General features: G+C 36.9%; 1 protein-coding gene across 3 annotated transcripts in view; it reads right to left on the bottom strand.

Moving 5' to 3' along the window:
* The window catches only part of CNTNAP5 (contactin associated protein family member 5), a 263,158-nt gene that overhangs the window by 42,200 nt on the left and 204,551 nt on the right, over positions 1-16,407 (bottom strand). For all 3 annotated transcript variants that reach the window (XM_048953699.1, XM_048953700.1, XM_048953701.1), the window contains one exon: positions 7,042-7,198. In XM_048953699.1, the coding sequence (XP_048809656.1) occupies positions 7,042-7,198 (157 nt within the window). The remainder of the gene's footprint in view (positions 1-7,041; positions 7,199-16,407) is intronic.

Genomic DNA, 16,407 nt, shown 5'->3' with positions numbered 1-16,407 from the left:
GAGAAGATCATTTTCTGTTTAGTCTGAGAGCCCTGGGGAAACCATCGTCCTCAGAATGACGCATGACATTTCATGGCAGCCCTCTGGTCCCTGAAATGATTCAGTAGCTTTGGCTCTGTGTACAGATGAGCATTCATCCCACCCTTTTTCCTGAACTTCAACGAGTCCCTCAGGCACCCAAACCTGACCTTACCAGAGCTGAAATACCCTCTGGAGATATTTTTCTATCCATTGATCATGGAAAGACAAGTGCGATTACATCTCATCTCCACAGTGACGAGCTTTTCTTCTCTCATCTCTTTTGCTCAGGCATGAAGTCTGCTGTGAATCTGGGCACGTAGACCTGTCAGACCATTGAACCAGATCTCCGTATTTTTGGAGAAAAAGGAACCCCAGCTCTGCAGATCCAAACAACCCGTATGCAGGGTCTGCTCTCACCCACATGCTCACAGGTCTAAGACTACATGGTGCACATGGGCACAGCAAGAATGACCAGATATAAGATAACAGTAATTCCAAATTTACAGCCTCTGTTTTTTTACACAATTAAGAAAGAAAGCCTCAGGAAATAGCTTTCCCTTCTTCAATGAAACCATTGCTGAGAAGTCTGACGCCACAAGCAGGTTCCCAGATTAGCTTTATGTGGCTCAGAATGCCACCATCCACAAACATACCCCTCCTTATGGTTCCAGCTGTGGGAAGAGATGGCATTTCAGCAAAGAAACAATCAAAATGAACAACACAGCTGTGCTGTGACACACAACCTCAGGTGTTTACTTTGCTAAGTACCCTATTCTGATTAATGTTACAAGAAATAGAAGGGGCGTTTTCATCTCTTTGATAAAGGTTGTAAATATTTCATTTGTTTTTCATTGTTTCTAACTGCACGCAGCACAGTTAGTTGTCTTGTAATTCCAAGGAGTAAAGTAAAGTTACTTTCTCTAAACTTAACATTTTTTTTTTTGCTTCAGGTGGTGTCTGACATCCAGTTAATTACAAAGTGCAGAAAGATGAAACTCCCACTCTACTGAAAGCAGAGAGATACATTCAATAAAGAGTAACACTGAAAGGTACCATGTATGAATCAAAAATACATGGTTTCTAAATCTCTCTACTAAGGTCTATCATAAACATTCCCATATAGCTTACTGCATCAACCTTTGAAAGCTAACGCAAATGCTCTCAGCAGATTGTGAAACAGTTGTAACAAAAGCTGATCTGCATTTCTTAGGAGGGTAATTAAATGAGGTTTTTGTGTGCACGGAAGGAAGAAGAGTAGGCAGAATGAATGAAAGAAAGGCAGAAAGACGCACAGAAAGAGCACATAAAATATGCAGTATACACAGGAATAACTAAGATGGCATTTACATTAAAAAATAAAAAGATTTTTCACCATACATTCATGGGGTGTTCCTGCAAATTCATTTCAATTCAAAAAATAATGTAAACTTTTGACTAGCAGTGATCTGTATTGCAGTAAAAATCACTGTCTTCCTGCAGCTACTGCTGAAGATTCAAAAAAAAAAAAAAAAAAAAAAAAGAAAACGGTGACATTTTAAAGGTATCTATTCCACATCTCTGAGAACTGCATTGCTTATTAGATATTCCGTTATATTGCATGAAGTTCTTTTATACCGAACTTTATGACTCAGAATTTTTGCTAGTTATATGCCAATGTTACTGCAACTCCAGCAGCACGGCTCAACTGTGAGAAAGAAAAATATTCTATAACTAATAAAAATCATCACTTCTATGGTAACATCTTGGAAACTCAATCAAGTTCCTCTGAAAGCTTGAAAAGCACATTTTATGTATTTTACTCTCTCAAACATGGAAAATAAGTCTTATGGAAGAATACATATTCTCATATAAGCAGACATAACATTTATTATAACCTTTTGAGAATGCTTTAATAATGGAAACAAAATATCTACTATTATTATTATTATCATTATTTCATGGTGAGTTTTGGGCAAAATTCAACACCTAGCATGTTTCAGCTAAAGAAGTCAAAAAAGAGATTTGAAGACACTATGAATTGCCTTATGGGAGCTGCAGCTGGAGTGTCTTAATTCTCAGTCTTCTTTAAAGTGAACTTATTTCAAACTCAATTGCTTGTGAAGCACCATGATTCCTTTCTCCTTAAGTGGTGCATCATGGCAGCCTCACAAACATAGCCTATCACGTCTGAGAGAGGAGCAAGAGAGCTTTGTGTACCTGTACAATAATTTCCTGTAGGCACAACAAATACTCCAGAGTTTAGACAAAACGTTTAGATTTTGGACTGAAGAGGGTGTGGGGATTCCCCTTAAATTACTTCAGGTTTCGAGGAAAAGGTGTTGTCATTAGGTTAGAAAGCATCTGAAGGACAACATGCACACAAATTATTTTAAACAAAAACAAAACCTCATTAGATTCATTAACTTTGTGTTTCTTCCCTAAGCTAGATTTTACATAGGTGCATTTTAACACTTCATATACACTTAAAAATGCAAAGGACTTCTTCAATAAGTTATGAGAAGTGTTAATCAAATTTTCTTCATATAAAAAGTATATTCATTGCAAATGCAACAATATCAAAAATGAGAGTGCAGCATCTGCATACATTCAATCACAGAACAGGTAGTCCTACTTGTAAATGATGAATAACTGTTTTGATAGCATTTTTCTTTTTCCTGCATGGTAATAAAAGGGTACTCCAAAAGTTACCGTTCTGTGGTATACTGACAGCATAAACTATCATAAATTGGTAACCTCAAAGAAGCTGTTTCCCTATTTTTTTCAAACAGATGGCAGAGCAGCGGTGCCACTAAATGTAATTTCTTCTTATACGACCCCCTATTGGTATGTTATCTTTTTGTACAGTAATGAAAACTCTGGTGGGGTCTGAGCTTCAGTTGCTCAGATATTCAGGACAGATTTTCATGAATAGAGTGTATTTGGGAAAAAGAATACTATCAGCAGCAGATGTCAATGAACAGGATTACGAATGAGCGAGAAAAACAGGTTTCCCTCAGAGCAAGGTTTGAATGTTGTGTGGGACAGATCATAATACAAAGGAATAAATTTTAGTTACTATCTTGCCTATCTGATGCATCCAAAATGCTTTTTTTTGAGTAAAATAACATAAAAGGCCATTAAATAAAGAACAGCAGCAGACATGAACGTATGTAACTGGTGAAGACAAAATGCAGTTGCTCCTGGAATTAGAAAACAGGAAAAGAGAGTTTGGTAATGATAATAATGAAATGATTCCTATCACCTCAAGGGGCCTGCTACAGTCAGCTCTCCACAGGCAGCTTTTCTACTTTGTTGACAAATGCAGCTGTGAAGGCAGATATCCAAGACAGCTTTATACAGGCTGGGTCATGTCTGTCAGGGTTTATTTATGAGCCTATATGCAGTGTTCTGTGGAGCTGCCTATCCTGCTTCTGAGGCAGGGGAGTCAGCATGGGATAGTGCATAAGCAAACAAAACCTCTCAAAACCAAGCTCATCAGCAGCTGAGTTTCTTTGTCTTGCTCTCCTCAGCCCTTTCAGTTTTAGCATCCCAGTTCTGGCAACGGCTCTGTACAAATACAAAGCATAATGAATATGTGTTCTTTTGGAAATGTGAAGACTGAGGCTTAGTTTCCCAGTGAAGATGTCTGCTCTAGAAGGTACTGGAGGAGGATATTTCTATATCAGTTTCTTGTATATAGTTCTACATAGGGGACTTCTGTAATTTGAAAATTAAGACTAGAAAACTAAGTAAAAGATGGCCAATCCATTGTTGGTCATAATCAACAAGTGCCCACTCACCACACTCTTCTGAGACATCTGAACTTCCTGTACAAAAGACTTCCACAGCATTTTTTCTGTACAAAGTAAAAAGCCGTAAAGTTTCCCAAATTCACTAGGTTTGCCATTGAATTCAGTCAGCAAGAAATACATCTGGTTTGATGATTGTCTTCAATCAAATGGTTGCATTTGAAGTAAAAAATGGTCTCAGTGTCCAGAATCCAAGTAGCGGACTTCAGAACAGTAATGCGCCAACACGACATGAAAGGGATTCCTCCCATTTAAATGAAAGGCTTGGTGAGCAGCAGGTCTTTTACTGCCAAAGCAAGAGAATTTTGCTTGAGATGAAAGACAATGTGGGAAAGTTAAGGATCTAAAGATCTCTGAAAGGGACTAAAGATAGTTCAACTCTCCATGCTTTTCATAAATGCTTTATTCTTTAGATCAGTTTAATACCTTAAATACATTACTTGGGGAACCAAGTAATGCCTGCACCAAGAACACACCTTCTTTTTGAAATAGTCCATAGCTTTTAGGAAGCTAGTCACTTTTAAGGGAAACACTTGAAGCAATGGCAAATCCAGCTCACCTATACATAACTTATTTCAACAGCTAACTATTCTCATTGCTGGGAAGGTGATAGAGCAAAAGAAAATATTTTTTGGACTAGTTTTTATTTCATCTTGCAGCCACTCAGTAAATTTTCCCATCCACTAGCAAGAGCTTTCAATAGTCAGGACTCTCTTTTTTGAAGATACGCATAAACTACAGAATGGTCACATTTAGCATCTTCCCAGATCCCTTACTTGGGGTCAGGGTGCCAGTTCATGCCTCTGCTCCCCCAGCAGAGGTGGTCTCTCATTCTCTAGTAAAATACCACAATACTGCTCTAGTGTTCTGCAGTGACAGAATTAGCTGTCATCATACTGGAGTTTGGAAGCAGTATGGCAAGAAGTGAGGATCTAGATGGAAAAACGTACTTTTCACTAAAATGATTTAAATTAAAAAGGGAAAAAATGCAAAAGCCTTCCTCATATATAATGCAACTAATTACATTCCTGTTCATCTGACTGGCATAACTCCAGGGAGACTAACATAAAACAGGAGACTGGAGTTGGCAGCTGGGCTCAGGTGTCATTAAAAAGTCAGCATGTCTAGAAGTGCATATTCTGTTCTGCCAAACACCTGGCTCAGGACTTCTTTCAGATTTGTTTTCTCATTTTCTGTTTCTTTTGCTGCTCTGAGAAATTTGTAGGTTCTTCTGCATGAAGACAGTCTAAGGAAAGAAAGTCTTCAGCCTTCTCAGCTTTGGAAGGATGCTTCAGCCATTCTGGTGAATTTCTACCTCTGAGCAGCCCTGAGCAGCCTGATTTATCTAAAAAGAGCTAAAACAATTTTCTGGTTTTCCACTCTGTAGCACTCATTTTATTTCATGCTAAGGCAAATAAATACATCTACTACTTGTACCTTCCAAGATAATGTATAGCGGGTTAAAGTCACAGTTCAGATCTCAGCAGGTTTCAGATTCAAATGCTCATTATATATCGGGGAATCAGTGTTCAAGCAGAGAAACAGAAAAGTAATCTTCAAAAGGCATGAAATTTCTTATGTTTAGAAACTTTTTTCAAAGATCTTGGGATTTCTAGGTTTTAAACAAGCAACCTGCAACTTAGAATACCACCCAACAGATGACCAGACTTCTAATGGATTAAAAAAAGAAAAAAGAAAAAAAAAGGAGAAACCCAAGAAAAGACATCTGTCCTCCCAACAAACACTAGGGTAGTTTAGCTAAGGAAATATCTACGTGTGTCCTGATACCATCAAGAAATTAGGAGAGACGGGAAACTCTGTGAGCAATCAAGATAATGAACCCTGACATGTAACATCCTTGTCTCATGAGGGTTTTCCAAAATTTAATGTGAGCGTCTAAGTATAGGCTTATTGTTCCTTAACTTCTTTCTTGTGGATTTTAATTGTTTTTTTCCCCTTAACCTGGCATACTTTTTCATAGAATATGTAATTTTCTCCTCTGTTAAATATGTTTGAAAAAGTGTTTGCCTGTTCAAAATCACTGTGTGGGGATAGAGATAAACACATCCAGCATAACTTGCTTAGGCTTCATTCCTTAGGAGAAATGCTATAAAACTGCATTTAGCCTTCACCTAGCATTGGCTGCTATGATCTTGTAGTGCACTGTCCTGCAATCTCAGATTGCCACCACAGTACAGTCTAGAACAGCAGCTCACCAAATAAAGAAAAACGTGGATGACACAATCAGGAACTGTGTAAATCAGCTGCTTTTGATACTCATGTACAAACCTCATGAAGTGTTTTTGGTAACCAAACATTAAAGAAAAGATAGATCAATGTGCACAGTGAAGCCTATCTAAACAAACTGATACAAATCACATTCATAAACCAACATTTACATAAAGAGCTTCTACAGAAATCTCTACAACTACGATTTTTGACACTGAAAAGTGACTCTGGGGATATAAGATGCCCAGATGAATAAGCACATTGTCTGGAAATGAGGCCTTATTGCAAATGCCACACAGTGAGTAACAAAAAAGCCTAAGACTTAAAATGACAAGTCATTTCTGACTTTTTTTGTTTGTTGGTTTGAAACATCTGGGCACAAGAAAGCTCTAAACCCAAGGAAGGCTTTGAGTCTTGGTGTCATAAGTCTAAAACTTCTTATGGAGACTGAAGCATAACCTACAGAAGCCAAAGGAAGTTTTTCCATTGACTTTAAAAAGTTTGGATCTCAACCTAAAAGAAAATTAAGGAATATATAGATATGCTGTTTTGTAAGAGAAATATAAGCTCTTCTGATAGTACAGATTTCTTGTTCTTTGACTGTCTGTACCTGAATTTTGCAGTCTATGCCTGAAACTTCTGCTGTCACATATCATTACGCACCAACTTCCTATAGCTTTTATTCATGCAGTGCTGCGACTGAATCACTGGAAACTTTCAAAAAAATAAAAACCCTGGAATTGACATTTAGCAACAAATGTTTTTGAGGACAACCCACCCCAGAAATCTTCTTTAACCGGATATTATGTCATTAGTTCAAAGAAGAAAAATAAGCAGAAATCAGAATCCAAATTCTAGTTTGACTTTCCTTCTAATTTGTTTACACTCAAACCATTCAGATTTCCCCAGACATAGAAAAACAGAAGATTTAATCCTTCTTGCCCTGCTTCCTACCCGCAGTTGTCACACCGACACTACATCACACACATGTGAAAATTATTACCATTCTTCTCTATCTGCGTCACAGTTGCAAAAATATCTCATATCCAGACAACTTTCTTCGAGTCCACATGCACACTGCTGAATGCCCGGAAGTGATCCTCCCCAGTAAAGATGCTTTTCATTGGCACGTCCAACCCACCAAGCAAATGGTATTCCATCTGGATGAAAGGTACAGAAGGAGGAAAAAAAGAGAAAAAGAGAAAGAAAGAATTTGATAAGCAAATTTGATTCTCTTGAGAATGAGAAAGAGAATGGAAATGGACGTGTTAAATAATATTGAAAGAAAAGATGCAAACTTTAGAAATAACAAACCATAAACTTTGCCCAAATTCTATTTTAATGAATACATGTTGGGAAAAGAGTAGCTTTATGGTAATACCGTTTGGTTTGAGGAGCAGATGTTTTCCTCACAAGGCTTACGTGCCGATTGACCCTGAGAATTTTGGTGCATTACAGCTGTAAGGATTTTTGACACGCAATCCTAACATCACTGTCTGCATCACCTCTAGAGAGTTTGCATGATGCTAGAGCAGAGACCTCATCACTGAAGGAGACTGAAAGCAATTCTAACATGAAATCACACTACACAGCTATCTTGAACCACCCAGTATTGACCAAAGACTTCTTGCAAAACTGGCCAGTCGTGAAGTAAATTCCAGCTCTTAGAATGGGATCTTTACGTTAAAATCATATACAAGGCTCAAAAATCTTTTGAAATAACACAAATTCTCATCTATTACTATGAGTTTAATCCAGCTCCTCTTGAAACTAGAACAAAAATTTTATCAGTTTCTAGTGGAGCAGGAATTGGGATTTTAGTATGCTTTCCAAGGGTGAAATTTGCTAATGCAAATTAATGCTCTGTGAGACATTCAAACATTCTGGATTAAGGACTCAGGTAGGAGATAAGAGTGGAAAAAGATTTCCCTACTTATGAATTATCTCTATGAAACTATTTTCTATCTACAGGAGCTCTATGTATTTATATAAACCAAAATAGTTTTTGTTTAAATTTCATAATTTCTTATACATCAAACATCCAATATTAATAGATATATCAAGCAGATTCAGATACAATTAAATCCTCAGATTAACATTTTTCTAAAATTGAATTTGTCTTCCAGCTCAGATAACTTTTTCATTGACTTCTTAATCCTTAAATCAAGAAATGTAATGAATTACATTGTACAGGTAGATGGTAAAAATTAGCTAAACTGAAATATCAAGACTTTCTGATCACAGGTGCTTCCAAAAATAAAATGCAAATCTAATGTAGAAAAATGTATCAGTATGTTCTTCTGCTCTACTAACATTATTAGTAGGCAGCATTCCTCATTATACAAAGCAAGAAAGTGTAAAATATGAAATGCAATCAAGGCTAACAGTAGATTCCAAGAGACTAATTAAAATGAGTTTTAGAATCACATGGTAAAATTAATTCATATTTGTTTTCCTTCCAAGCTTAGGCTGCTGAACTGTAAACTCATGAAAAAAGGAAAATAAAAATAGGAAGTAACTCCATTCTCATGATACAAACAATTAAAACAAGAAGATTCTGACCAATATGCGGTGATACTCATTACAAAACCACAATCCTAGAACATCTAAGGATTCATCATACAAAAGTGTGCACAATCATTTTCTGTTTCATATTACTGTCAACACAAAGAATGTTTTTATTCTTTTCCCTTTAGCTGTTGTTGCGTAAGTTGATTGTTGTGGCCAGTGAAACAGTTTACTATATTACTGGGAAATTACTTGATAAAGCTTGAAATAGTAACCTGTACTGAATGAGAGAATTATTTGTCAATTTTTCATTATTTGCTTAAATTGTACCCAATAACGTCCTATTTAGTAAACAAACAAACAAACAATGAAGTAAAACCACTATGGAACAAATAAAAGTACAATTTCCTATGCATTTTTGTCTATTTAGAGCTGAAGAAAAATCAGTTATAATAATTATTTTAAGGCTGTCTTTGAACTTCATACCATGGTACCAAAGGAGAAAATGCGTGGAACAATCCCAAACCAGACAAAGCAAACAAGCCTTAAGTGACCAAGTTAATTTCTAAGAAAACTAGAAAATAGTTTCTTACAAGTTATTCCTCCCCATCTGCTCAATTTGCTCACTGAAAAGTTGGCATAGGTTTTTTGAAAGGAAAGAGTAAGAGGTCTTATCTTCAGTTGACCATCTTGATGTTTTTTTCTATCTCTACAGTCTTGCTGCTCTTTGCATCTACTGATTTATTCAACAGCTACTAAGCATCCAGATGCCCAAGTAAGATTGAAAACTTTGTTATATATACACATACCCTGGCATACTGAAGCACACAGACAAAAACTCAATTTTCCCCCATCCTGAGAGGCACAAAGTAAGCTCCTTTCAGATGCCAGTTCTTCAGCAGATTGCCACTATCTGCTCTATCAGTGTGCTTAACTGCACAGTTCACTGTTAGTTCTACAGAATGTATTTCACCCGAAGCAAAACTGGAGCAGTCAGTACAGATCATGAGCACAGAGGCTGAGGACTATGAGGACAATAGCAGTGAGACACGTGTAGGTTGTCTCTAGTGATCCTTAGAAGGAGATGGGTCTTGAGATTAAATTCATTTGCATCGTGTATTGCTCTTCTAGTCATGAGAGTGGCTGAGCACATACTGGGATTAGGTGTCCCTCTAAAAAACTTACTAGAAAATGTCTGTTCGTTTAAATCTCTGTTGTAGTGACAGTTCTCCCTTCTTTCTTTCTTTCTCTATTAGAATACATTGGTATTGCTAGAAATATGAATTATTTTAAAGGTTTTAGGTTTGTTCATGTTTGAATAGCAGAAGTTATTTCAAAAATATTTTTGTATAGACACTCAGAAGCTGGAGGATGGGGAAAGCAGCATATTGAAACAGCATTTTGCACTAAATTACAGTGTATATTGATCCCTAGCAACTTACATGGAGACAATTTACTTATATATAGGCAGAAAGTCTTGCCATTGACTTTTATGTTTATAAAGCATGAGTTAAAATAAGCCATGTGTTTTTAACAGTATTATATTTTGAATATTTTTCAAGATTTGTCGGCATCGTTTGCCAGGTAGCTCTTGTTATTGCTACAAACAAAAATCTAATGATAGAAATATAACAAGATAAAGTATATTCCATGTTAAAGTCCTGTGCTGTACAAACTGAAAATCCATCTCCAATAATTGCATATCCTAACACAGAGAAGGCTTCTAGGGTTATCCAAGATATTAAAACAAGTCAGTTTAAGGTTTTTTCAACTACCACAGCAAGCCAATTTATTTGTATGCATTTGAACTATTGAAACCAACCATATTGTACTGAAACAACATTCTTTTGGCAGTCTTATGTTCAGTTTTCTCTCTGAAGTCACACTGAGTTCAGCAGAGAACTGAATTAAATCTAATGTTTACATATCCTACATATCCTATCAATAAAAAAATAGACTAAGTTACATCTATGCTGTTTTCTCTTAAGTGGAAAACACATCAACAATGAAAAATAGAAAAATATTGATTGTTGAATAGAATAAAGCAATTGAAGGCAACTGGCTGCTAGCAGTCAAGAATATAAAATATCTGTTTGCATCAACCGCTTCAACAGCATCAAAACCTCATCCAGTATCTTGTATGTCACATGAAACGATTAGTTAGTAGACATATACACATACACACTGCAATGCCAACCTGAATAACTGAATCCAAAAACCAATTCAGAGGCCAAGTTATGCACCCAGCTGATCCATTCTTAAAAACCTCTCAAAAGAAGAGGAGAAAGTAGTAAGAGAGTGAGAACAAAGAAAAATTCCAAAGATGTATTTTCTAAGATCTTACCATGCTTCTGATTTGTTTCCATTGCAACATATCCCTAGCCTAAACTGCAATCTAAGTCAGCCCCTTTGACCTTTTCAGGCAGGAAAAAAAAAAAGAAATGTTTACAATAATTTTGGTCAAAATTTTGGATAAACTGGAGAATTATTCTACATTGAATGAATAATGCAAAATAAAAATTTGTATCAGCTATCTGCTCCACAAAGAAGTCTACAGTACTAATGACTCAACCTGCGTTGGTTTGAACAACAGTTCAGAACGCTGGGAGAATATACTTCTAATACACAGTGATAGGAACTTGGGTTGTGCTGCATTTACTAGTATATTCTGTCTCTTCTTGAAGCAGGTTCTGGGAATTAATGGTGAAAAAACTGCTCTTTGGTTTTACAGACCCTTGTGAGATTCTTGTGGCTCTGCTGCAGCAGGTAGAAAGCGGCATCTTTTTCTGAGGTGATACTGAGTTTTCTGCATATCACAACAAAAACCCTATTTTTAACTTAAGGTCTTGGAAAACAATAATGTATTTAATATGATACATGGAAAAAAATCCCCAGTGACATGATTCCTTTGAACATTGTTCACTGAGCCACCAGATCGTCCAAATACTTTTGTACCATACTACAATGCTGTTATATGACACATGCTTGTTTTATGCTTTCTCCCTCTCTTTTCAGTAGATCTATAATGTCCAATTAATACTCACTCCATTTTACCCACAAGTTCCCCATGCCAACTGTACAAGTAGGTTTTACTATCCTTTATCCTTCTTTAAACAGACACCCAAATACCATTGTCTTGATTTTCAGAGACAACAAATGCAACCGTGTTGGAAACCATATGAGGTCAAAACACAGCAGCAGTACAGATGCCGTTCTACACCGAATAGCAGTGCTGCTAGACAATGTTATTAAGATTTCCACTGAATTTGACTTCAATTTTTGGCCACATCCTGTAATTCTTATTCAGAGCAGCTATTGTAAACTGAAGCAGTTCTGCTAATGACAGAGGACCTACTCCCCTGGAAAATGTTACTAAGTCAAAAAATCTGTCCCTAATTTATTTATTTTTTAAAGTGTGGTTAGAATGAAAAGAAAAAAGGCAGTACTTTGCTGACTTTTTCCTTTCTCATTATTCAGCTTTGTCGCCAAGGTACACTGCTATTATACAGTTTCAGGCTGAAGTAATCCCTTAAAGAAAACAAACAAAACAGTAGCATTTGTCCTCTTCTCTCTTTGGAGCAGCTGCTATCACACTGCTCTTCCTGAAACTGTTAAGGTATTTTCACAGAAGAGAATGGACAAAAAGAATGTAAATAAACAAGGACTTTTGCTTTTCCTAAATTTAGAAGGAGGCTAATATTCAGGACTGTTGAGATGCAATGACAGATTTATTCCATACAACACTTAAAGTACTTCAGTAAAGCAAAATTAGCATCAACCCTTGGAGACACAGAGTTGAGAACAGATAGGGATTTGAGACTCCAAGAGTCATATATGATGAGGAAGATTGAATCTACAACCAGAGTAAAATTTTATGCCTAGTACATGTCATTTTTGCAGAAGGCCAAAGATGACTGAAAATATTATGAGCAGCCTGACAGCTCAGGCTGGATTGTTTTCTCAATAAATTTCTGGCCAAGTGACAACTTTCTTGAAGTATGCCAAATGGGACTTGAGCCAGAAAGAGAGACTATGTGAACAGCTTAAGACAGGTGAGGAAGAAAACCCAACAACAAAAACAATCTAAAACAAAAAATGCAGAGAAGATTACAGCTTTTAGGACATTTAGAAAACAGAAAAGTTCAGCTGTGAACCTTCAGGAGCTTTGCTTTTGCTGATGGTGGACTGGATATTCTATCCTGTTGAAACAAAGCATTCTCCCTCATTCCTTTCATCTTCCATGTTTCAGCTCAGTTTCACTTCAGATCTGTCTGTCATGCTTTCAAATCTTTCTCCCTCATTCAAGTTTTCTTTCCCATTCTCATTTTCTCTGTTTGTATTAATACTAGCTAGTAAATTCAGATAAACCAACTCTACACTGCCTTAACAGATAGGCCCACAGCATCACTGCACATCCCTCCTTTGTGCTGGGTCCAGATCTGTGCCAGTAGTCTGGATTCAATTGCAAGTGAATAATGGCAATGGGTAAGCCACAGTGTTTCTAGCCTGGCCCTGCCTGGGCCAGAGAAGCAGGTCCAGCTCAGAAAAAGTCTGGAGTTTAAAGGTATAACCAGCAAAAACAAGAGAAATAAGATGATGCTTGCATATGTTGTCATTTAATTGCTTATTCTGTTCCTCAGCCTCATATTTTCACCAGTACCAACTTGCTCATTTCCACTGGAAGGCCATCTCCTGCAATGGGGAAATGCCATTGAAGTTTTCATAGAGGAAGAAATTTTGGAGACTAGAAATACATCAGAGTGGATAGGAGTCAACAGCAGAAGCATCAAAGACTGTGAATGGTGCAACAAACTGTATGCCAATCATTTCATCAGGAGAAAACTTAGTGTGCACCTGTTATTCATGGGAGTGTTAAAGCAACTACTTTTACAGCACTGTAAAAATTATATTACAAGCAACTGCCCGTGGCAAGACTGCCAAGAAGAAACACTTCACAGCTCATCCATTCACGATAACTTTCTGGGGATAAAACTGCCCAGATGCAGCAACTGTTACAAGTAGATCTGGTTCCAGGGAAATCCGGCTACTTGTGCTTACTTGTGCTCACTAAGGATGACCTATTCACAGAAGCACAGACTGGTTGAAACTGGATGGGACCTTTTGTGAGCATCTATTTTAGTGACTGCTTCAAGATGTTATAAACAGATTCAGGCTGTAAGAATTCATTAGACAAACTCTGGATGTCACTGGGCAGAAAAAAAAAAAGACGAAGATCCATAAGTACTAAGAGACTGAAAAAAAAGGCCTGAATAATCCATTTTTGAAGGTGGTGGAAGAGGGAAAATAATTTTGTATTTATCCATTTGATCCTGAGAGAGCCATAGTGGGAGCTCAAGCACTTGGGATGGGGCACGGATGGAGAGTAACAGAGAGACCTTGCACGCAACACTTTACATCTCACACACTCAATGTGCTGCGACAGTGAATCTGTACAGCAAAGTCCCCAGATTTGCAAAGCTCCCAGCCCCATATACTCTCATCTGTCTGTCTGCCTAAGCTCTCTGTCCAGAAATCCAGGTCTAAAAAAATCCAGGTCTACAACCTGGTACGTTGCCAAAGTTTATAGTCACAAGTCAACTGGATTAAGGTTGAGTGGAAATAATACAAGGCTTAATCCAATACTTGCAGTTATTTGTGGAAGTCTGTTGGATCATGCCCACAGCAAAATGCAATTTGATAGATTAGAAGATGAAAATAGATAAAATGGGGACACTTGGGCTATCTAATAAGAAACTGGGTAAGTTACGGGAAAACATGCTGTGGAGTGCAATCTTTGCTTAGTCCTTCGGGAGATATTACGTATGCTAATAATAGTTATTTTGAAAAGTATCTGAGTAAAAATGGAACTACCTTACTCAACAGAACTTCTTCCAGGATATGCATTAACAAAAAAAGTATCCTCATTACTACTTTTCCCCCCCCCTTTTTTTTTTTCTCTCCTGCTAACACTGCACTAGCACAGCTACTAGTGACTGAAATACATTGTCTTGGTTTGACAACTCTCTGAAAAAGACAGGTTAATTTTGTTGTCATCAAACTTGTGATGAAAGCCTATAGGAATAATAAAAACTAGATTTAGGTAAAGAGAATAGTTGTTAGCAATATTGATTCACAAAACCACAAGAACACACCTTGCCTTTCTAATACCAGCATGCCAGACAGTTAGAGATAGACAGTAGATAACATCTACTTACACATAATGAATTTGATCAGAAAGTCATTGAGACAATGTCATTTCCACAGTGTCTTTTTGAAGTGTAACCATGAACTGGTTCCTGTATGTGACTGATAATAAGTACTGACTTCCACGACTTAGATTAATCTTAAAGAAATCACAAATCATCATCGGTAAATATGCTAAAGTTTTGAACAGGAATGAAAATTTTAAAAAAATGTTCCTATTAGAACATGAATTAGAAGAGGTAATAACATATTGCTAATCACTTTGAAGCTGAAATCCCTACTTGAATAAATGAGGGGATTTTCTCAAAACTGATAATAGCGATCAGAATCATTAGTGGTATAGTGCTTCTGTTTTGGAAAGAGCCATTTGGAAAATTAGATGTGAACAACTGAAATTACCTGTAACATTAATTGGGCAAGTGTGTATATTTGATTGGAGAAATCTGGTATTGTTCTCCGTAAAGCTTTATATAATGGTCAGAGTCAAAAAAAAAAAAAAAAAAAAAAGCAACATAGCTACGTATTTAGATTTATACTAGACTGTTTAAAATATAAGAACACAAAATATGCTGTACTCTAAAAGATGAACAACGTTAAAAAAAAAAAAGAGGGAAGAGACAAATACCCAGTGTTTAGAGAATATTCCAGGCATAAGTCCAAGTCTTATACTAACTGGGGGCCAGCAAGCAGAGTGAAATCCAGATTCAGCCCCTCTTCTCCTACTCTTCTGAACTCTTTGAGAGCCAAGTGAACTTTACTTTATGTTTACTTAGTGCTCCTGAAACACGTTAATCAGAAAAAGACAACACTCAGCTGTACTTTCTATGATCCTAACTGCATTCATCTAGATGCCCAGCACCACAGAGGAGAATGCTCAGCTACAAGCACTATCAAAACCACTCGTACAGCTTCCCGGTATCTCTGAAAGGCCAGAAGTACTACTGCAACTCATTAAACTTCTTTATAGTCTGATGTGTTACATTGCAGAGAAATGGTAAATAAATAACTGTTGATTTGACATTGCTTTCAACTGCTAAGCAATTCTGCTTTTCTCAATGTTACAATTAACGTCAGTAGTTAATGCCTTAAGAGGAGGAACTGGAAATTCAACTGCAATAAACAAATGCAGTCAGTTTCAACTTAAGGATATACTCCAACTAATAGCATGGCATTGGTTCAGCTGTTCCCTTCTCAGCCTGCAATTACACTTCTGTTGGTCGGAGCAGTAGGGGCATCATTTATCATCCTAAGGTAGGTTGGAGTGCAGTGAAATTGGGCACTTAGGAAAAATACGCCTGTAGCAGAACATATGCAAAACCATGAAATGAACTGGCTCCGAGCCAGTATGTAAGGAGAAAAACAAGAGAATATAAATGAAAAAAATCAGAGAACACTGTACTCAGAAGATCCTCCTATTGTTAGATCCTGAACAGCTTTAAAGGTCAGAATGACAACAGTCTGTCTTCTCTGTGGAGCAGCTTAATCAATTTGCAGCTCTTTTTTCATTCACCCTGTTAAAATGAGTTTACATCGTTAAAATAGATCTTCTACTTAGTTTTTGCTATTTAATTGCTCTCAGGCTCCTGTATATATCTCTGTACAACTGCAGCAAACTGAAGAATATATATACAAGTGCGTAATTATATTTCTTCACCGG

This window comes from Lagopus muta, chromosome 8, assembly GCF_023343835.1.
Source record: "Lagopus muta isolate bLagMut1 chromosome 8, bLagMut1 primary, whole genome shotgun sequence".
Classification (NCBI taxonomy): Eukaryota; Metazoa; Chordata; class Aves; order Galliformes; family Phasianidae; genus Lagopus; species Lagopus muta.
The sequence above is the reverse complement of the archived record's forward strand: the minus strand, read 5'-3'. Positions and strand labels throughout refer to the sequence as shown.